General features: G+C 34.8%; 2 protein-coding genes across 2 annotated transcripts; one reads left to right on the top strand and one right to left on the bottom strand.

Moving 5' to 3' along the window:
* Positions 1 to 2675: 2675 nt before the first annotated feature.
* LOC120212291 lies at positions 2676 to 7710 on the top strand. Its single transcript, XM_039210652.1, has 3 exons — positions 2676 to 2909; positions 3709 to 3869; positions 3967 to 7710. Exon 3 carries the CDS (start codon positions 4047 to 4049, stop codon positions 7491 to 7493), a length of 3447 nt encoding a protein of 1148 aa, XP_039066583.1. The 5' UTR covers positions 2676 to 2909; positions 3709 to 3869; positions 3967 to 4046; the 3' UTR covers positions 7494 to 7710.
* Positions 7711 to 8073: 363 nt separating this feature from the next.
* On the bottom strand, positions 8074 to 11085 carry LOC120212262 (endoglucanase 25-like). The gene is made up of 6 exons (XM_039210630.1): positions 10773 to 11085; positions 10372 to 10682; positions 9807 to 10289; positions 9586 to 9718; positions 8562 to 8734; positions 8074 to 8471 (listed from the first exon to the last, which is right to left on the bottom strand). Exons 1-6 carry the CDS (start codon positions 11083 to 11085, stop codon positions 8079 to 8081), a joined length of 1806 nt encoding a protein of 601 aa, XP_039066561.1. The 3' UTR covers positions 8074 to 8078.
* Positions 11086 to 23954: the final 12869 nt, after the last annotated feature.

Raw genomic sequence — 23954 nt, 5'->3', positions numbered from 1 at the left:
TGATCATGGATCCACGAGGAGATAGATCTCATTTTTCTCATGCTATACAAATTTCCTTTAAAATTGTGTTCAACTACTCTTCTTCCACATTTTCTACAAACACCGAATGCTCATCATTAATATATACAATACTATAACATTTATAAATTGTAGAGAAATTAATTGGTATAAAAATCCCTATTACATATACGTGTTGTTGATCTATAAAAATTAAACACACGTTAAATTCGAGCACCAGAGGTACGAAAACTACTTTAGGATGGGCACAAATTTTTTGTCAACTATGTTAAGTGATGATAGAGTGAATGGATGGATTATAACCTATTTTTGGTGAATCATGTAAAATAAATTCTTTTTGAGACAAAAAGATAGTTTCAAGATGAATTGTTCATAGTTCTTTGTTGCAGCAATATTCTAAAATTTTTGAAGGCTAGCTATAATGATCCTCGATGGAGAATAGTGTCTCTTTGAGCTTGGACTTTGATTCTAACTATGCTTTGAGTTTTAATGGGAGTGAGTTCAAAGCAAACTGATGAGGATAGTGTAAGTCATTGTAGAGCAATAATTGTTCTTTTCCAATTTAGGAGAAAAAAAGGAAGTAAGAAGGAAATTACTCTAGATTTGAAAAGTTTTATAATTCAACAAATTTTCAAAACAACTAACAATCATGGAACTAGTCCTTGATCTTTTCTACTTCTTACACTAATCATTGCATGCTCTAGTCAATCCTTTAGTCATTAATATTTTTCCTTGTTTTCATTTGAACACCTAAGTTTTCATTTTTCACTAAAGTCATAATATTCTTCATCTATTACATTTTAGTCTTTAAACCATTTTCAAAGTAAATTACATTTTAATCTTATTTATTTAATGAAATTAATCCCAATCTCGGAAATTCAAAAATATCAAAATAACTTATCTGGAACGAATTTTTCGATCATCGGGCATCAAACAAATTTTAGACTAGTTTTTGGGGTGTTACAAATCCAATCATAGATCACTCTTTCACATCAATCTAACAAGCTTTTTTAATTTAAGGCTAGTTCATGATTCAACCATCATCACAAAATTTACATATTCACCTATTAACTACCTAGAAATACACAAAAAAATCCCAATACACAACATATTTCACAACACAATATATATGTTACATGTTACACAACTACTAAACATGCTAAATAGAAACGCATACATTCATATTTATCATACTTACCCACAACTGCATTTATAAATATAATTTAAGCATATCAACCATAGCATTAACATAACAACACATATAAGTGTATAACATAACATATTCAAAAGAGCTAAATTACATGCTACCATCCTAAAAGTTTCAGAACAAAGAGTTTTACATAATTAGATGTCAACATTTGACTTGTGAGCTCCCAAATGCAATCTAGAACAATATAACAAATCAAACTCCTACAAAGAGAGTTAAACAAACATGGTGAGTTTTGAGAAGCTTAGTGAAGTAGTCAAAACATAAACGAATCATATCATAGTAATCGAAACATAACATTAATGCATAACTAAACTAAACATTGCTTTCAAATATTCATGGTATGATTTCATAGCAAAACATATTGTAAGTTTCTTAACATAACAGAGCATATAACAATGTCTCCTAAGCATAGAAAAGTATTTTAAATATGTTTTCATTATTTTAATTCGACGGTCTATTAGTAGTCTATAAATACTCAGATTTCACATTCTCCTCAAGTATTAGTATGATATAAAAAATAATTATCATTCCTCTTCTTCATCAAGACTATAGTTTTAAATAACATGTACCAAGCGTTATAGACACTATGACATGTCAATTGTATTCAAAACTAAACTAACAACTAATGATTCATTTTAATCATATTAGCATAGTTTTAGAAATTGTCATTGTTATTATCAGATTATCATACAACTTGTTTTAATTATCGGACTATTACACAACTTATTTTTATTATCCAATGGAGCACTTAGCTTAATTTTATTACTAAATGTGACAATTAACACATTTTCATAAAGAAATCACATTTCACATATCAATTACATGTACTAGCATGCTAGAATATATCAAAACATCAAAAGTTCATATCGAAACACATAATAACATACCTTTTCATTTAACATGCTAGTCAAATGCTGAATTTAGAGTTAAAATCATAGTTTAAACATTTTTACATATAATTCCTACACAAATTGAATTCACATAAAGCATAAACTGAAATACATACTCGATTTTGAGTACAATAACTTAATCTAAACTTACAATATTCCTCGAATTGATAGATTATTCAACGACTTTGGTTTTTTACTTTTCCTTTTATGATTTTAATAATTGCTTACTCTTCAAAACATGTAAATACAAATTAAAGACATTTCAATATGGGTGCAAGTCATCCTCAATGCAATGATGGTCACAATGCTTTGTTTAAAAGGACAAAACAACTTCTAACAAGGGAGTGGAATGCTCAAACCCAATTTTCATATTACAAGTTGAAATTCGAATGATCCAAGCCCAATTGAAAACAAACTTAGGCCAATCCCAATTAAAAACAAACATAGGAACAAGCCCAATACTTGATCAATGCCATAATGAATTTCTTTAAATTAGGTTTGCATTTCAAACTAAGAAACAAAAATTAATAAAGGCAAACACACAAGCAAGAACGTGGTCTTTAACCCAATATTTTGCTAGAATAAAAAAAAGAGAAATGCTCTTGGGAGTTGTCTCTCAAAAGAGTTTCAAGCCTCTTCTTCTCTTCTCAAATTTCGCTCCTAACCCAAAAACTTTTCCCTCTTTTTCTTGTTAATTTTGTATTTTGTTCCCTCTCACTCTGTACATCCACTAGTTCTATTCGCCCAAGTACTTTAAGAATTTGCCTCACATTTATAACTACCTTTTCAATGTAAGTTTCGTTTCGGCTGTTTCTAGTATCTGATTCTGATCTGTATTTCTTTCTTTTAATGATTCAAAGTCTCATGCACTTTGGACTTGGTGGGTATGACTGTCTTTTTAAACCTTTTTTCCCAATCTGGGTTTGCTTTATTTCTTTGTTAACTTGTTTAGTTATATATAGTATACTGTTTGTTCAATGGTTAAATCATAGATGGCTTCCTTGTTTTCGTTTGTTTATGGGCTTTTTCATCTGCTTTTGGATGAATGTAGTTTGGATTTTATGGATTCTGCGGAGTCTGGGGATTGTTTTGGTTCTTGAAAAAAAAAGGGGAAATTAGACAAGTAGGGTATCTTCTTAATATTTTATCTAAACTGCTTAGAATTAATCAGATCTGCTAGCTGATATTTTGTTCTGTTTTATTTATTTTTCTGCTGCCAATGTATATGAATGCATGTTAAAAAGACTGATTTTGCTCTTCACTTGTTTCCTTTTTCTAGCATGTACCAACTAATAAGCAGAATATATACTTGTTATGTGTGTGCTTTTTTGTTCTTATTTTTCTGGGTTCTCAACTCTTAGATCGATATTAATTTTAACTTAATTTCTTGTTAATATGGTTGGTTGGTTGCTATGATTTTGTGGCATTTTTCTTACAATGAAATCTGATCCCATTATTTTATTATTGAATCTTCTTTGGCTTCAACCGTTATGTTTTGGTTGACATGTTTAGTTACTTTGACACTCTAATCCTAATAACATTTAGTAATGGGCCAGTGGCTTTATTTGTTATCTTTCGAATTTGTTGCAGGCTCTACACTTTGAATTCTTAGCTTCTGTGAGTATCGGGTTTTACAGGTACCTGGCTGCTAGGAACTGTTCAGTGTTGAAGGCTGGTCCTCGTGTCTCATTTAAATCTGGGTGTGTTGACTGCTGAGACTAGCAGATATTTTGATGATTGTTGCTATAATGGTGGGTGTCTGGTGTGTGTGAATTGTTTCAACTTTAGGCTTTAATTGGAGAATTATTGGATATATTTGATTAAAGTTGTTTGGTTGCATTGGTGCAGGTTGAATATTTTGGATGATAGTGGTCAAAAGATAGATAGGTTCAGAAATCCAAGTGTACAATCTGTACGTCCTATCAGCCATGGAATGTAACAAAGAGGAGGCTATCAGAGCAAAGGTAATCGCTGAGCAGAAGATGCAAAATGGTGATTTTGAGGCTGCGAAGAAGTTTGCATTGAGGGCACAGAAATTGTTTCCCGAGCTTGACAACATAACCCAATTGATGGCAGTTTGTAATGTTCACTATTTTGCAAAACACAGCATATACGGGTCAGAAAAGGATTGGTATGGGATTCTTCAAACCGAACAGTCAGCTGGTGAGAGTTTAATCAAGAAGCAGTTTAGAAAGCTTGCACTATTGCTTCATCCGGACAAGAATAAATTTCCTGGTGCTGAGGCTGCTTTTAAGCTAATTGGGGAAGCAAACAGGGTACTTTCAGACCAAATGGCACGTTCTCAATATGATTTGAAGTGTAGAGTCTTAGTGAAAACTATACCAAAGCCAACTTTTCACCCATCAAATAGGGCATCCTCTGTCAATAGTCAGTCTGGTTTTGCTAACAACTACAAGAATTGTTCTTCAAATTTCACAGCTTCGAATGCCTATCAACAAGCACAACATCTAACATTTTGGACCCTCTGCAGTGTTTGTGGTTTCAAGTTCCAGAGTGACAAAGATTTTGTGAACAGGATGTTACGTTGTCTTTCATGTGGATCCATCTTCATTGCCCATGACTTGGGTCCTCAGGGATACTCATGGAATCAGTTCTCCAATCAGGTCCCTTATAACACATCTTCGCATTACAATAGTGGCAAGCCTTCTGGTGTCCACATCCCACATAAATTTGCCGAGTCTGCTCCCATTCCAAAGGCAGGAAGCTTTCAGGTTGGTGGTTCTAAGAAACAAGAGAAAGTAGGGGTTAAAATGCACCAGTCTAAGGAGGGGTTCACAGCTCAGAAAGTAGATGAGAGTTCAAACATGAGAGATAGAAAGAAAGGTGTTGAAAAGTGTAAGCCCACTGCCGCAAAGCCAAAGGAATCAGGAACTTCAAGAAATGCCAAGAAGAAGAGAGGGTGGAAGTCAGTAGAAGAGTCTGATGTAAGTTGTGAAACTGGCAGGGGAATCAAAGTTGAAAATGTGGTTCTCAAGGAAGATTGCAATAGTAATACTAGGGAAAATTCAAATGTGAATGAAGGCCATCCTTCTAGGAGACCTTCAAGGCAAAAACAACCTATTTCTTATGAGGAAAAAATAGCAGATGATGATGATGATTTTGAAAGCCCATATAAAAAGTCCAAGGTAATGACACCACCCAATGCCAATGAGGGAAAGGTGGATGATGAGGTAATGAAAAAGGATAATTCTGGTGGCTTTACAACTGCTGCAGATGTATGTAAGAAAGAAGTCAAACAGAAAGCAAGTGATCGTCCTGAAGAGGATGTCATGAAAAAGAAAAGGAAAACTGTAGAGTCTAAAGGGAAGGAAGAGGAAACTGTTATACTTGATAAAAATAAGGTGCAACAGTTTGATAGTGGTTTTGAGTCAAGTAGAGACGTGAATCCAACTCCTCAGGAACTTGAATACCCTGATCCTGAGTTCACTGATTTTGAGAAGTACAGGTCTGAGAACATTTTTGCTGTTAATCAAGTCTGGGCTATATATGACACACTGGATGGCATGCCAAGATTTTATGCACGGGTGAAGAAGGTGTACCGTCCTGGTTTTAAGCTACAAATTACTTGGCTAGAGCCTGACCCGGGTGAGGAAAATCAGCAGAACTGGGTCGATCTGGATCTGCCTGTTTCTTGTGGCAAGTACTGCAATGGGTCATCAGAGGTATGTGTAGATCGTCTAATGTTCTCCCATTGGATTGACCCCATAAAACTTTCCAGTAAATGCTTTTTTGTTTATCCTCGGAAAGGGGAAATTTGGGCTCTCTTCAAAGATTGGGATGTTAAATGGGTTTCAGAGCCAGAAAAGCATAAACCACCGTACCAGTATGATTTTGTGGAGGTTCTCACTGATTTTGATAAGGAAGTTGGCATTGGGGTTGCTCATTTGGGTAAAGTGAAAGGGTTTGTCAGTATTTTTCGACAAACTGAACGTGATGGTGTTATCTCATTTCAGATTTCATCATTTGAGCTTTATAGATTTGCACATCAAGTTCCCTCATTCAGAATGACTGGCAATGAAAGAGAAGGTATACCTGTGGGATCTTTTGAGTTGGATCCTGCTGCTCTTCCTACTTACCTTTTTGAGCTGGTTGATTCTGGTGATATGAAGCTGAGTAATCACAATGCCGAAAATTGTTCTAGTCCTAATCATCCTCAAAATCAAGCAAAAGCTACAATAGATTCAGAGAGGAATCTCACTCCTGTAAATAATCATAAGGGTAATATTGAAAAGGAAGCCTCTGTGTCCAGAAAATCTACAAGGGGTTCACGTTGTGTGCTTAAAGATCATGGTGGTCAAGTTGACGCGGTTTATCACAAGAATGAGGATGAAAGTATCGAAGCTATAAGAGATTGCAACTTGATTCAGCCCAAAGGAAGTTCTATTTCAAATGATGCTGTCCAGGAGATGAACACCCAGAAAAAGTGTGAGAAAATTGATCTCACTACAGATTGCCTAAAACCTCGTAGGTCACCGAGCGATTTGAGCAGCAGTCAAGCAAATGCATGTCAAAATGACACTAGGGAAAATGGCGAGAAGCATTTAGTTTCCAACAAAAATGAAAAGCATGGCATTTTTGGTAATACAGAAGGAAAAGTTTCCTTGAATCCAGCTGTTGGTAACATGCATTTACATGAGGGGGGTGGTGGTACAGTTGATGTTACTAAAAGCTCAAGTGTCTCTACACCAATGTCTCTAGCACGGAAAACTTCAAATTTAGAGTGTTATGATTTTAAGAGGGAGAAATCCGAGGACAAATTCTCTGTTGATCAGATATGGGCATTGTATTGTGGGGATGGAATGCCGAAGAACTACTCCCAAGTTAAGAAGATCGAAGCTACTCCTGATTTCAGATTGCATGTGGCACTGCTGGAGGTGTGCTCAAGACCCAAAGACTTGAAATTGCCCATTTGTTGTGGGATATTTAAAGTTAAAAGTGGTCAAACCAAGGTTGTCTCCTGTAATGAAGTCTCGCATCAAGTAAGAGTTGAGCCCACAGGAAAGAACAGATTCAAAATTTTCCCTAGAAAGGGGGAGGTTTGGGCAATATATAAGAGATGGAGCTCTGCAGATTCAGACTTGGGTAAAGGTGAATGCGACATTGTGGAAGTGTTGGAAGATAATGAAAAGAAAAAAAAAGTTATGGTTCTCTCATGTTTAAACAGTTCTAAACCACTTTATAGGGCTCCAAGAAGTCAAAGATCTACAAGTGGTGTTCTTGAGATTCCAGAGACTGAATTTGCTAGATTTTCTCATCAGATTCCAGCTTTCCAGCACACAGGAGAGGATAGTCGCTGGAGAGGATATTGGGAGCTCGATCCCTCTGCCTTGACCGGTATTATTTGTTTAGACTGAATTGCTATTCCCCTCATGTCAGTGTAACCAGGAGCTTCTCGGAGTATGCTCCATGGGAGACAATGGAAAGAACTTGGTAGAAACTTAACCCAATTGATTTTTCCCCTCTTATGCTAGATATCTTGCTTGCCTTAACCATCAGCCATTTTGTTTTGGCCAAAATTGATGTTTAAGCCTTCCGAATAGTGAAGTAATGCATGTCTTATTTTAATTTTCAGTGCAAACTTGCAGTGATGATGATTTGAATTCTCATATGATCTGCAACAGGGCTCATCTTGCAGCAACTTCTATTTGGGATAAAATGAGTTGGTTTTTTCTCCATGTTTCTATGTATATGTAAATGTTTATCCGATACGAGTGGTCCGTTTTTCTTCTAGTTTACCTTTTCTATGGTCTTTGGCTGGACTTGTGATGTTTCTTTTTCGTGCATGTTCATTCTTCTTTGACGCTTCATCATCTAAAATTTGAAAATGCAGCAAATATTAGGAGTTTCAAACATTATGCTGTTTGTTTTGTCCTTGATCCCATTCATGCCATGTGAATGTTGGTAAACAGAAGTGGATTAGGGCTAGACTGTGAATGAATTTAAGACTTGAAATGAACTTTTTCAAAGATCCCCATCAAGTCCAGGCCTAGATTAGGGGTATTAGAAGCTGAAGATGGATGGGGAGGGTCATGATGTGCAATGAGTGCTGCAACCAAACCAGCATTGCTTGCTATACTTGGTTCAGTGAACCACGGTTTGACCCTTTCATCGGAGAAATCATCAAACCGATCTGGTCCAGCAACCATTGCTCCCGAAATTGTATTCGGATTTGGATCTTGCGAGTTCAGCCATCTGCCACCTTCGGCACAGGAGTGATATTGACCATCCCAAGGGATCGATGCACTCCGGTGGTGAACTCGTGTTGGATATTGATCTCCAAAGCCGACCATGTAGCTCATCTTCCTCGGATTATCACCTAGAATGTAATTAATCTGTATGAACGAGGAAAAACAATAAAGACTGCTGTTTTAATGCATTATTGCATGATTAGTACTTGCATACTTAACAAAATATAGGCTTACCTGAGAAGTGGAGAAGCTTTGTAACATTTCCAAAGAAAACCCACCATCGCTGCAATTCCAACCGGATATGTGAAGAAGAGTAAGATAATCGTTGTATAATTTACCCAAGAATGATGCCGTGGCTGCAAATTGGAGTAGTCCACCGTTATCAGGCCTTAAGAGGATCAACCCACCTACCATTAAATCATACAACACCATTGATTATGAAATTAGGGTTGTAAATTAAACGAGACATGCTGCAAGTTATTCGAATTTGATTTGTTAAAAAATGGGTCAATACTCTGATCGGATTAACATGACTCAAGTTCGAATTCAACTCGAGTTTTCAACTAGTTAAAGCAAACAATTTGATACCCGATTTGAAAAAATATATATAATTTTTTTAAATTAAATTATTAATAATATTAACATTTATATGTTTTTTTATTAAAAAACACAATATAAGGTTTTCATGTATTTAAGATTTATGTTCAATTTGAGTCGGAGCTTTAAATGAGCTCAAGCTTCAATCGAACTAAGTTTGAGGATATTTCAAGTTCAAGTTTTCTCAAGTTTGTGCTTCAATTTTTTTATTTAAAGTTAAGCTTAAAAATTTTAAGTTTGCGAGTTTTCGAGTTGAGTTGAGTTGAGTTTTAATTTTATATTTCAATTTTGAGTTGATCTTGATATTTTTAAACTCAAGAATATTCTAATCAACTTAAGCTTAACAATACTCGAACTCGATTTTACTCGTTTACCACCCTAGATGAAACTCATCTACAAACAAAGCATACAACCATGTTTTGTGCCTAATTGCATGAATGAGACCACTTCTAAAATCCACCGAAGGGGACAGGTAGGGACAATTGTCCCCCTGAAAATTTAAATTAGTATATATTTTATATCTCTTTGTATTTTTCATTGACAACCTATTTTCGTCTCATAGAATTTTCTAAGTTTGTTTCCTCATAAAATATTAGAAGATCGTCCCTAACATAAGATTTTGCGTCGGTCCAAATTTAATAAATTTTCTACATGAACTTACCAGGCGTAGTATTGAAGTATTTTTCTGAAAGATACGAACACATAAGCTGATCAGTCATGTTGGAGGCTAATCCTAATGCTTTTTCATAGGGAAATCCAACATCACGAAAAAAACGAAGCCTTGTAAACAAAACCTACAAAAGCAAATACAACAAGAAATGAATTTAAAAGTCCTTGTAATGTATGCACCAAATTATAATGAAACATATTAATTCCTATTACCGCATTGGCAGAGATCTTGTTATTCCAATAGAAAATCCCTTTGTCGTCAATTGTTTCATTATCAGTTGCGGCTGCAAAGTGTGCAGTGGCATAGTCAAGATAAGTATGGTTCCCAGTAGCAAAGAACAACCAAGTGCCTCCCCAAACCAACTCATCTTTGTACCCCGACGAGTCGTAAAACTTTCTTGCTTCCCCTCCACAAGCATCGATGGTCGTGTAAGTTACGCCTCGACGATTCCGTTCTGCTTTCTCAATAATCTCGTATATCTTCTCTGCTGTTTGAACTAATCCTAGTGAATATCCATTGTCTTGTTTGAATACTATTGAAGCTGCTGATAGTGCTGCAATGATTTCCCCTGCTAAATCGGAAGCTGTCTCGTTGCAAACCGAGACAGGCCTCTTGTAGCTCATGTCTTCCGGCCTTTGCCAGCAATTTATGTCGTTAGGGACTCTATTTTTTGTGTTGTTACCTGCACTTCCGACCTAACGACACACCAGAGAACAGTCTCAAATGTCAGTATACCATTTTGGTACTTTGAGACAAATAATATATGCAAATGCTTGCCTGTGAATACAACACCGTGGAGTCAGATTTTTCACTTGGAGGGACAAAGACCTTGAGCAAGTAGTCACTGCCCCATTTGATAACATCTTTTATATGCTCAAGCTCGCCGATATCTGCATATTTTCGATGATATTCAATAACCGACCAACTCAACAAGGTGATGGTATAAGCTGTAGGGAAAGTGAACTTGATGTTGTTGCCGGAATCATAAAATCCACCCACAAGATCAGCATGGATATTGCTTGAATTCCCATCCTGCAAACCCGAACTTCCTCGGAAACTTATTGGACTATTACTCGGATAACTCCCAGCTGTAAAAACAAAAGTGAACGATGTTCCAATCAACATCAGAGAATGCTAATCAACGACGAATTCAAAAGGATAAAATTACGAAGTCTTACACTTTTGTGCATCAAAGAATGTTAAAGCTCGGTTAACAGCAAGAGTGAGATTGTTTGAATGTCGATGGTGATGATTCTTTTGAGGCAAAAAATGCAGAACCAGGCCAAGTGTTAGGACAAGAAACGCCAGAGCAAATGAAATGTAAAGAAAACGCTTGTAATGTGTTTTATCTGCAATTAAAAGCTCAAAATCATATGATTTAGAGTAGGGAGAAGGAAGGGAAACATCCAATTCAGAGTTCCATTTGCTGGCTGAAGGAAGAAAACTGCTCGTCTCTGAATGTTTTTCTGCATATGTACTTGAACTTGCCATGGTTTGATGAAAGAAAGCTACCATGGGTGATTAAACTATTTCCTTAATTATAAAATATGAAGTGAGAAATAGATCTACAAATAAACAAAAATGATTTAGAGAATTGATGATAACGAAATTTATGCAATTTTAACGGCATTTCCAATGTAGGGTTGGCCGGCTATATTCATAAAATGGTCGTACTTGGTTAGGGACGGACGCAAAATTTCATATTATAGGGGTGAACATTTAAACTTTTAAGAGGGAGGGGCAAACTTATAAAATTCTAGAGGGAGCGAAAAAGATTTTTAATAGAAAATACATAGAAAAAAAATCTAAAATATATAGTAGTTTTAAATTTTCAATAAGTAACTGCCTTCATCCACTCCCTCGATCAATCCCTGCTTGGTCATTAAACATCTTAATATATAAATCTACATATAATACCAAAAATAGCCTCCAACGTTTATCAAAATGGTCATTTTGGCCCTTTTTTTTAGCATTTAAGCCCCCAACGTTTTACTTTGGGACAAAAAACTCCCTCTATAAATGAAAATCATTAGTTAACACACAATTAACGGTCCAAACTAAGAGCCTTTTCTAACCTAAAATGAAATGGTGTGGGCTAAAATGCTCAGGAAAAAAAAAAGAATAAAAGATAAAGTGATTACTATGATGAACGTCAGGGCCAAAATAAAACGTTGGGTGGCCAAAATGCTCCAAAAAATATAATATAGGGGAAAATGATTATTTTGATAAACGTCGGGGGGCTAATTTTGGTATTATGCCATAAATTTAATAGTCGTGTAAGTTAAGATTATGGCATTTATACATAGATAATGGCAGTGGCACCTTATACATAGATATGGTCTTAAACTTTTAGTTAGCATTAGTTCCGATTACACCATGAAATTCATTATGAGACCATGGCCGCAAACTTTATGATAAGAATTTTACAAATAAGATATTGATTGAATCTATTATTTAATAATTAAAAATCTAAATTATTTATATAAGTATATAGATTTTTATTAAACTATTTCCCTATTTATTTTAAATAATGTTTCATGCTAAGAATAGGTTAAGGTGTTGTTTAATAAACTAAAAGAATTAAGTGTTGAATTTAAATTACATACATTTTATCTAAAATTACATTCTAGATATAATCATGTTATTTGATATGCGTAATTTTTTAAGGATAATATAGTTTAAAGAAATAAAAGAGATAATTGCATACACGATCCTCAAATTTTAACAGATTTTATATCAATCCCCAGTATGATATCCATTTTAAAATACTCCCTAAACTTAAAAATTTCTATATCAGTCCATACAAATTATATGTAGACATGCTCATCGGTACAAATAACAACATGCTTACTCAATACAGTTCAAATGTATAGATTTCACAGTAACATGCAATGGAAGTCATACAGACAATAGAGTATGTTATCTTGGTAATCACACCCCATGAACAATCAATACATGTATAACAATAACATACATATAATATAGTAACACACAAAATGATTTAGCACAAGCGAAACACACACTTAGTGTAGGATCCAGAAATATTTTTTTATGGTGAGCACATATACAATACAAATTTTTTAAAAGAGTGGGCACAAATAAAATTTCAGGGTAAACACCGTCAGTAAAATAAGTAATTAACCAAAGAAAATTTGAGCTTCAAGGCAGACACATAAAATTTCAGAGTAAATACAATCAATAGAATAGATAACTGATTAAAGAAAGTTCGAATTTCAAAGCGAGTACGTGTCCACCCTCAACTCTCAATGCATCCGACACTACACACACCTCTATAGGAAGTATATGATCTAAATTCACGGAGCGCGAGTTTTTCCTCTATTGTTGCCTACATAAGAAAATACTAGTCCCGTTGAGTACCAATGTAGATTAAACAACATAATTACTAATACGCATATATCTCCCATTTTTCCTATTATAACTTACACAAGTCGTTGTGACATTGAATACCTGCACAAGTTAATGATGCAGAATCAAAATCCAATTCTCCATAATATTCCATTGGCTTCATTAAATTATGATTCATTTACCAAAACAATCAATTAAGCAATTCGATTTGTTAGTGTACTACGAACTCAATTAGATGCTTTTAGAAAATTAGGAATGATAGAATCAGTCAATATATGAGAAATAAAAATCAAAATCGAGCAATTTAAGTTGATTTTTTGGAGTTGATAGATTAAAATCGAAATCAACTGTTAAAGTAAAAGTCAATAATTAATTGTAAACAATCTGTCAGAATTAACGTTCAATGGGTTGGATACAAGTTGAGTTCGATTCGGTTGTGAGTGTAAACCGGGTTCTTAGTTTAAAAGTTTGTGTTTTAAAAGATGCAAGTTTTAGGGTCTTGTCACAGTCGTCTTTGGACCTCAATAGAGGGCTTGGGTTTTGGGCCACATTCATGGGTTGCATAGTTGGGTTCAGTTTGGACTAGGGTTGATGGTGACAACAATTTGGCTACATAGGTAGTAGATTTACTGTTGATTTGTATGGATTAGTAGATTTTGGCTACAATCAGTTTATTTAATGAGATGAGACACTAAATTCTTTAATTAAGATTAAGAAGTCAAATTCTAGCATTTACGAATTGAGTAAACTGGATTGAAAAGGTTGCCCTCCTCTCTATAGCATTTGATCTGGATTAATCGATCAATAGATCATATACTAATGATTGATTAAAAAGAAAGAAAGAGGAGAAGAACATGGTGAGACCTTACTAGGACTTCCACGATGATTTCAGGGATGACAAAATTTCAAAGGCAACTATTTTTAGGTTTATTGGCTTTGTTCGAACGAACAAGGAACATCGATGGTAAGTGGCAACATAAGAGATTTTTTTAGGCTTGTAACAGGATGATTACTGGCTAAAACAATGATGAAGATGTCGATCAGAGCAAAAATGAAAGAGGAGAAAAATCAAGAATGATGATTAGGTTTCTTGGGAGTTGGAAAAGTATCTCAAATACCCTAAACTAGCTACTAAATTACAGTGTTTGACCTTGGATTTTCCATGGTTCATGAATTGGGCTTTCAACTTTGTCTTGCATTCAGAATAATCGTTACCCTTCAAATTCAATCTGATGGTATCCTTAGTCTAATGTACTAATTTTGAACCAAAAACTTTCCTCTTTAAGCTCAATCCAACAGAGAAGAGTTCACACTTACGTTGAGAAAGAGCCTTAAAGGGTGCTATTTGAATGCTCGACTAGAAATTATTCTTGTAAACAAACTCAACTAACAACACATGCTATTTCCATCTGTACTAAAACTCGATAATATAATTTCTTAACATATCCTTCAAAATTTGAATTATCCTCTCTAACTATCTATATAACCATGGATAATAGTTTGTAGTGATATTTAGACATGTACCCAAAGATTCATAAAGTTTACCCTAAAATCAAGATGTAAAATGAGGATCTTGATCAGAAATAGATACTCGTAATTCATGTGTCGACACCGTTTTTCACCCGGGCAGGGAAAGACCGATACCAACTCGGGGGTTTTTCTTTTGAAAAGATTTTTGAAATGTGAGGAGTCCCCACCAATCATTTAAGGTGTGATTGGGACACCATAAAAATCGGGTGATTTTAATAAAACCTTTTATCTTTTTTTATCAAAATACTGAGTTTTAAGGTCTGCGAAAATCCAAAAATTAGGTTCAGGAGTCGGTTACGTGTGGGGAACGATTAGCACCCCCACAAGCGCCAAAAAATTGATACCTAGTTGATTACCATATATTTAAAATCAGAAATTTTGAGTTCGATCTTTATTTAATTTGAAACTCATTACGGATGCAAAGTTGAAAATTTTAGAAAATCATGATGCAACTTTTGAAAAGGATGTCGACCTATTTCAGGAATCACCAGTAGTCACCCCTTATCATACTTACGAGAGATATATCATTAACTCCCTAATAAGTGAACATTGCCTTAAGCTATTGTGCCTAATAACCGGACATTGCCTTAATTTTAGAAAATCATGATGCAACTTTTGAAAAGGATGTCGACCTATTTCAGGAATCACCAGTAGTCACCCCTTATCATACTTACGAGAGATATATCATTAACTCCCTAATAAGTGAACATTGCCTTAGGTTTAAAAATAAAATGCAATCAAACAAATTTTATTTATCCTAATTAAACTAATGGTGAATTAAGGTTTTTTCTAGCTTAAAGTGTCAAATTATGAAAATTAAGGAACCTAGAGGCACAAACCTAGAAGTGTAGGTTCTAATATTAATTCTATTTTATTTTTAAACCAATTATTGAATCGAATAACCGAGATGGTCCCTTGAGCATTATGCAAGGGCCAACTCGAATTATTCCCTAAATTAAGAGGACTATATTGAAATCTAGCGAAAAGTGGATGCTCTATTTAACCTATTTAATTATGTCAATATTAAAGCTTTAATCGAAGTTCGGGGACTAAAAAGGCCAAGATCTAAACACGAGTCCTAAAAGACTAAAAAAATAAGGGCCTAAATCAATAATTTCTAAAGTTGAGAACTAATTAATAAACCAAAAAGAACCTAATTGTTATCTAAATTAGCCTATTAAAAAGGGACTAAGCCTAAAGTTTCTCTTTTTATTTTTTATATTGATAATTAATAAATTTTAAAAGAGTCGAACAATCGATTCGAGTAATCGGGCATCTTATGCGCTAACTCGACTTGAATTGCTCCCTAATTAATAACTAATGTGTTGCCCTAATTTCTAAGTCTGATTCGAGTTCTAACCTAATCTAAGAACAAAATCAAAAGATCTAAACATTGAGATATCGAATCACTTAATAAATCTAAAATAATAAACATTTTTAAAAAAAAAGAAAAATGCAACATCAAATAAAAGTAAAACAATCACAAATATAAGGACCTATTTGCATGAATATCAAATTACCAAGCTCAAAACAAATAAATGAAACAAATAATAAGGGACTAAATTAAAACAAATCAAAATTTGAAGGCTAAATTGAAACAAATAAAAGTAAACAGATCAGGAACTAAAATACAAAAAACTCAAAAATTAAAGGGGCCTAAAGGTAAATATCCAATTTATTCAAGCCTAAAAATAATCTGTTAAATTAAAAAATGATAAATCACAGAATCAGTCCACACAATTAAAAAATTAAAAGCTCAATACACATGACTAGAATGCAAAAACACGGTTAATATACAGAGACTAATCAACAATTTCACCAAAACATATAAAACGCATGCAAGAAAAAGGTAAATTACGGTTTTAAATCCTAGAGGACCAGAATGCAAAAATACACTAAAATAATAGGGACCAAAATATGAATATTCCAAAAAACAAGGTACATATGTAAATGGGGAAAACTGCAAAAAAACACTCCTCGAATCCGCTCCGGCAGTCGAAAAACCCAAAATGCTCCGAAAATCTCACCGAACCTAGATCTAACCTCCTAGGACCTATGTTAGGGCTAAAACCGCCGAAAAACACTGCTAAACTACCCAAAAAATCGATCAAACCCTTCGACTCCCTTTGGACTCCGGTGATACTCCCCGGCTCAGGTACGACCCCGATCTAGCATCTATTTTATTTTTTTCGCATTTTCACTATGAAAAAAGTGGGTTGGTTGTTTAGCCTAGAATATTACATGCATGCTTGTTTTTGTTTGTTGTTCGAGACCTAAGGTGGGTTTTGACCCTAAAAACTGTTGTTCATTATAAAAATGAAGCTGAAAAGATTCGGAAAAAAAAAGATGAGATTGGTAAAAAAACATAAAATAAAATGCTTTGAAAAAAGAAAATAACAAAAACCTTGAAATTTTATTACTTTCGAAAATAACATGTTACAGTGTTTTTTTACCAGAGAAAAACCAACCCTTACACTGTTTTTCGTTTTGGGTTTTATACCTATTACAGGGGAAAATCAAATCATTGCAATTTTTTTATCTTGCTTTATGTCTTCTGCAGGTAGTGGAGTGATGGAGTGGTAACGTGCACGGGTGCCTTTTCTTTGATTGGGGAAGAGACCGGTAGTAGTCGATAGGGGATTAGGGGCGACTACAGTAGGGTTAGGTTAGACCCAGGTTGGGTTAGGTTAGACCCAGGTTGGGTTAGGTTTTGGGCCCCATGTCAGTTCTTTGGGTCTGTGTTTTATTTTTTAAAGGGTCTGGGGCTTGATGCTTGTGTTTGGTTTGATTTGGGGTTTAGATTTGGATTTGTAAATGGGACTAATTTTTCCTTTTTCTGGGCTTGTAATGGTGGTTTGAATAATATTTATAATATGGATATAATAATAATAATACTAATTATTATTATTATTATTATATAGGTAGGTTGAAAAATGGTAATTACAACTGCCCCTCTTTGTTCATTGTTGTGAAACGGGAATAGAGGAAAGACATAAAACACAATTTTTCATTTTGGTCTCTTTTTGTCAAGCTGCGAACTCTTTGCTGGGAATGTCAATTCACCTCTTTCTGCGATGGAATCGACCATAGTGATAATGCTGATCCAACCACATACATGATGGTTGACCCATGGTGATGATAATCTAACTCTTTATGCGGAATCGTCGAGTTCTTGCTGCAAATGATGTCATATTTGCTTCGTTCTCTTGGATGAGTCCATTTTTAGTTCTTCAAGCTATAGGTTCTTCTCATCATGATCTTCCCACTAGAAATGTTGATCACTCGACTGATGCGTTGCTGATTCGAAGTGTTGTGAATCGAGCAAAAGAAATGTGAAAACATCCTACCCGAAGGTCTTAAAGACTTATCATCTTGCTCGAAAGACTTATAGATGGCCCAAAGGATTTAAGCATCATGCTCGAAAGACTTGCTGATGGCTCGAAGGACTTTTGTTGATTCGAAGTGTTGTGAATCGAGCGATAGGAAATGTTGATCCCTCAAGTGGGGTGTTGCTGATTCAAAGTGTTGTGAATCGAGCAAATAAAATATTGAAAACATCCTTCCCGATGGTCTTAAGGACTTATCATCTTGCTCGAAAGACTTATAGATGACCCGAAGGATTTAAGCATCATGCTCGAAAAACTTACTGATGGCCCGAAGGACTTTTGCTGATTCGAAGTGTTGTGAATCGAACGATAGGAAATGTTGATCCCTCAAGTGGGGTGTTGCTGATTCAAAGTGTTGTGAATCAAGCAAATGAAATGTTGAAAACATCCTGCCCGAAGGTCTTATGGATGGCCTGAAGAACTTATCATCTTGCTTGAAAGACTTATAGATGACCCGAATGATTTAAGCATCATGCTCGAAAGATTTACTGATGGCCTGAAAGACTTACCCATCAAGAAACCCTTAAAAATCAAGCTTAGTTTCTTAAAATCTTTCATTTTCAGTTATCATCAAGAAACACCTAAAAATTAGGCTTAGCTTCTTTAAACATTACTTGGAAATAATCATCAAGAAACCCCTAAAAAACAGGCTTAATTTCTAAAAACTCATTTGAAAACATCAAGAAACCCCTAAAAAAATTAGGATTAGCTTCTTTTAAAAATTCATTGGAAATCATCATCAAGAAACCCCTGAAAATCAGGCTTAGTTTCTAAAAACTCATTTGAAAACATTAAGAAACCCCTAAAAATTAGGCTTAGCTTCTTTTAAAAATTCATTTGAAAACATCATATCAAGGAGCCTCTGAAAATCAGACCTGGTTTCTTTAAAAAAGTTTTTGAAAACATCATGTCGTTTGGGTAACGTGCCCCCACATCAAAGTAATGATTCTTCTTTATTGGACTCCTCAATCCTTGAGGCTTAACCACTTTGAATAAAAATCCCTCCACTCGAGGCTCGAATTATGCTCTTCCCTCGCACTTCTCTTTTCTTTTAACAATATGTAAAATTGTCTTGATGCATGAAATGTGAATGCAATAGATATGTATCTAAATTTAATGTTGATCATTAATTCTTCTTCTGGATCAAAGTGGAGACCTCAGTCTTCCTTCACTTTTTCATCTTTGAATGGATCATGCCTCAATATCGATGTAGCAACTTGCCAGCCTAGGTTTTCAATCTTCTGAGGATCAGCCTAATCATCTTGTGATCTTTGTTTTTCTGTCTTCATTTTTCTCAAATTCTTGTTATGACCCGATGTATGGCCTTGACGCCATTTCTATCCCTAACTTGATCTATCAATCAAATTTATTTCTCTAGACATGTCTTCTAACTAAAGCATGAATGACTTGTTTCTCAAGGTAAGATCTTTTTGTTTTCATCTTTTGACCATGACACTCCAAGTTACGGGGGGTCATTCAACAAGTCTGTTTGATTTGAATCTTGTGATCTTCACGAGGTGTAGTTTTGATAATGCCTCGATGTGGGTACTCATAGCTCTCTTTGTGCCAAAATCTTGATCTCGAATGGTTTCACTCTGCTGTCACTAATCAATAATGTTATCGAATAACTTGAGGGCTTCTCTTCATGATGCCATAATCAGATGGAAACTTAAGAAGTGATGATTGTCTTTTATTTTTTTCTATGAGCTGGGATATGTGCCATCTTCAACTAAGGTGATCATTTGCTTCTAACAACTTCACAAGGAAGTATTAGAAGTTATGTCCTCTAGTCCTTATGATATTTCAGACTATTTGCTTTTAAGAAATGTTTCATTATTCTGGCATCGTTTGTTCTTTTTCTTCGATGGAGGCAGAATGAGCCTTACTAGCCTTAAGGACCTTTTCACTTGAGATTGTCCTGTTTGAAAATATTTTTTCCTTTTATTTTATTTTAGAAATATGAAAAAATGTTGAATAAATTTCAAAAGTGTTGTCATTTTCTTCCTGCTCACAATCAAAACAAATTGTAAAACAATAGTTCATTGAATATCAAATAAGTCAACTTTTCTTTTAATCCTTCAAAAAATATATACATTTGAAAAGTGTAAAGATTAATGCTGATAAAAGGCTTAGATTGACTTGGGAGGGTAATATGTTTCAGGTTAATTTGAGGAGGTGATGTGCTTTAGGTTGGCTTCTTGCGTCCTTGATTATGGTGTTCATTGATCTGATGAAGCATCCATCATGCTTCTTTTATGGAAATATTTACTGGTTCCCAGCTCTCGTGAGCGCCTTTGGGTTGTACAGTACTTTATGAAAATGTATAAGATCGTATTCTGTACAGTGGTTGACAATCTTCATGTTCGAGTTGCCTTTTCAGATTTTCAACTTGAATTCTACTTTGCTTTCAAGACGTCATCTAAAATTTTACGTCTTGAACCTCCTTTTATTATTTTCCTTATCATGCATTAAAGATTTTAGAAACCATTTTTTGCAAATAAAATTAAACTCGAGGGGTAGAATGAAATATGAAGATAGTCTCTCCACTTAGAAATCCATGTATGATTATAAGGGACTTTTCATGCACGTAATGTAGGCCGAGGCTCTCGGATATGAAAGAAATGGATAAATAGGCCCAAACAAGTGTTTAAAGGTTATCGAACCAAGGATCGATTCGTTCTACTGTCTTCAATCTTGTCTTGCTTGATTTTGAATCTGTTTGTGCGTCTTTTATTTTCTTTTTATTTTTCCTTTGGTGTTCCATGATCTTCGGGTGAATTGATTCTAGATCTTTGAACCATTCGTCTTGAAGTACTTGATCTGTTTATTTTTTTATTTTTTTCTTTTATCTCTTTTTTTTTTCTTTTTTCTTTGTATTTTTTGCTTTCTTTTATATCTATTCTTTTTTCTTTTCTCTCTATTTTTTTGTTATATATTCTCTTTCTTTGTGTGTTGTCAACTCGATTTGATCTTTGAGCGCTTCGTATTTGGTCCACATTACGGTATCTTATTATTTCTCACTTTATTTCACCACGACTTACTTCTGTAATAAAATCTGGATTGATGATCTTCACTCATCTGAGTAGATGTCCTTCACCTTTGCCCCCTAGTGTTGAGGGTGATCCTTGGTTAGGGTTGAATCAGAAGAAAAATACTATAGGCTCAAAAGGGGACAACAAGGGATATATTTTCCTTTTTCTTTTTTGAAAAGATAATCGAAACAAAGCCGTTCATCATCTCATACACGGAAGTCCTTGTAAAAGAGGTATCCCCAGGGGGATGTGTATTCAAGATTAACCTTATTTACATGAAAACAATGTAATTAATGCATGATAGAGTTATTTCAATGATTCCCTTTATTTCTACTTCACTTTGCTCATAGTATGCCCCAATTATTTGAATTATCCTGTAAAAACTTTATGCGTAACATTCCCTCTTGTCTTTCTTGCAGGAATGGTTCTCGTTATTCCCCCATGATTTATTGAGGTTGGGAAATGAATTTGGTTATGTGTCTAAGAAGGGAAATGTGTGACTTTAAAGTCATAATTATGGAAAAGCTAATGTCATGGAAAGGTTTACTCTGTTTGGAAAGGTCAAAGTATAAGTTTTGGTGCCTCGGGGGAAAAAGGCATGACTTTATTGTTTCGAAGGGAGGGTGATGTCAAAGTTCAGTCTTTTGGTAATGAGCACACGCCGTGTAAGGAAATGAGTAAGGGTGTTCGGCTTTGGAGGGAACACGAAAGGTTTAATCTTGCCAATTGTCAAAGATCTATAATAAATAAAGTGGTAAAAAAACCTTTAATTCATTTGATATTCAAATAATTGCAAGATTAATACTTGATTTATTGCTCATGACCTTGTAGAACGACATAAGTTCAATCAACAAAATATTTATTGAGAAAATAAAGAAAGAAAAAAAACCCGTTCAAATAGGACAAATCTAGTGCAATAAGGCTTCACGGTGGGTGGAAGAACTTCTTTTTAATTGACCCCAGAATGTCTCATTACGAGTTAAAGGTCAATACCATCGGGTCAAATAAAATCTGGGCCATGCTTCTCAGTGCCCCACGAATCTCGATGATGTGCCTCGAACTTCATACGGTACTAACATCACTTCCATAGCTCTCAATCCTTTTTTTTTGGTATGAATGGGATGACTTCTTCTTACCTCAAAACTTTTATCATGAGATTCTCCATAAGTTACTCCCAGGATCCGTGATTAATGCACATTGAGATGAAATGTATATAATGTAATGTAAAGATGCACATGCAAATGCAAAAGTACGAAAATGGGAATGCAAAATGCGATATGCAAATACAATAAGGAATTGATCCCAAAAATAACTACTCCTTGAACAATTCTTGAAAAACCGACAATGTCTCGGTACACTCGGGAAGTGAAAATCTGGTTCATCTGTAAGTTATCTAGGTCATGCGAGCATCTGGGTACTGCATCGCCTTCAATGCTTCTATTTCATCTCCTACTTTCAGAAATCTTTTCGAGCTGGTTTGTGATCTTCAACTGTTAGCTTCATCGTCGAATCTTCTTGAGTCCACCCTACTATCTCAGCAGGTAGATGTCTGCCTTGTCTTCTTAATAGGTAGACTCTCTCTTGATGCTGCTCAATATACATAGAACATCTTCAAAATTCTATTGATCCCAGTGAAAGGCATTACAGTGGCATTATTTTTCAAGAACCTTCTAAAAGATCAGTTATTTAAGGGATCAATATATTTGAAGGATATGTCATGTTCATGCAAAAATGCAACAAAGAACAAGACCAGAAAAAACGAAATCAATGTTAGTAGAAACAAAAAGAATCAAATTAACTAAAATGATTAGACCAAGAAATGTAATCTTAGCAACAATAATTAAATCTGACTCAAAGTTGAGACTGAAGAATAAAGCATACAAAGAAAATTAATAGTCATAATCGCATGCGTTCTTATTCTCCTAGGTTATCCACATGGCTCTAGCGGGGTAGGTTTACTAAATTCTCTATATGAAGTTGTGTTATAGCAATGGGTTCCCAAGCCATCTTCACAACCAGCTAAGGTTGACTCCGATTCTGGCCTATTACAGACTTGTAAATCGGATTCTGCTTAGGGGACTACACCACTAAAAGCGTACCTCAGATATGTTATCCGGATAGGCAACTTAGAATGTTTTCCATATATACTTTATCATATCCACACAAGAAAGCCCAATGCTCCTTGTGAGGTTTGACATTTCTCCCTACTTAGTTAAACCGAGTTAGAGCTCGGGTTTAGAGCTATGATATGCAATAGTCCTAAATAAATTCACAGAAGTGTAAGCATTGACCAGAGAGAAAATCTCCTTTTTTCTTTTGAAAAATCATAATGAATTGTAAATTAAAATAAGATTGAACTCATAATTTCCCAAAATCCTAAATATAGGGTAACCAACTCGTGGCTCGACTATCAATCTGTTTAAAAAAAAATGTCCCCAGTGGAGTCGCCAAGTTGTCGACACTGTTTTTCGCCCAGGCGGGAAAAACCGATACTGACTCGGGGGTTTTCTTTTGAAATAATTTTCGAAATGTGAGGAGTCGCTACCAATCATTTAAGGTGCGATTGGGACACCATAAAACCCATGTGATTTTAATAAAACATTTTATTTTTATCAAAATACCAAGTTTTAAGGTCTGTTAAAATCCAAAAAATAGGTTCAGGAGTCGGTTACACGTGGAGAAGGATTAGCACCCCCACAAGCGCCCAAAAATTGGTACCTAGTTGATTACCCTATATTTAAAATCAGAAATTTTGAGTTTGATGTTTATTTAATTTGAAACTCATTATGGATGCAAAGTTTAAAAGGGTATTCGTATATTAAAGTCGATAGCATTTGCCCCTAGCATAAACGCAAAAGATAAGCTATTGTAACTAATAACCAAACAATTCCTTAATTTTAAAAAATCATGATGCGGTTTTTGAAAATGATGTCGACCTATTTCGGGAATCACCAGTAGTCACCCCTTGAGCATACTTGTGGGAGATAAACCATTAATTCCCTAATAAGTGAACATTGCCTTAGGTTTAAAAATAAAATGCAATCAA

This window comes from Hibiscus syriacus, unplaced genomic scaffold, assembly GCF_006381635.1.
Source record: "Hibiscus syriacus cultivar Baekdansim isolate YM2019G1 unplaced genomic scaffold, ASM638163v2 tig00110009_pilon, whole genome shotgun sequence".
NCBI classification, from domain to species: domain Eukaryota; kingdom Viridiplantae; phylum Streptophyta; class Magnoliopsida; order Malvales; family Malvaceae; genus Hibiscus; species Hibiscus syriacus.
Note: the sequence above shows the minus strand (reverse complement) of the source record. Positions and strands in the feature narration are given on the sequence as shown.

Bases quoted from the DNA above. Each gene is read 5' to 3' on its own strand.
- LOC120212291 (XM_039210652.1), top strand. From the start codon at position 4,047: ATGGAATGTAACAAAGAGGAGGCTATCAGAGCAAAGGTAATCGCTGAG.
- LOC120212262 (XM_039210630.1), bottom strand. From the start codon at position 11,085: ATGGCAAGTTCAAGTACATATGCAGAAAAACATTCAGAGACGAGCAGT. The intron at 8,735-9,585 runs GTAAGTTCATGT...ATTTAATGGTAG, and splicing joins ATACTTCAATACTACGCCTG to GTGGGTTGATCCTCTTAAGG. The intron at 8,472-8,561 runs GTAAGCCTATAT...TCGTTCATACAG, and splicing joins AAAGCTTCTCCACTTCTCAG to ATTAATTACATTCTAGGTGA.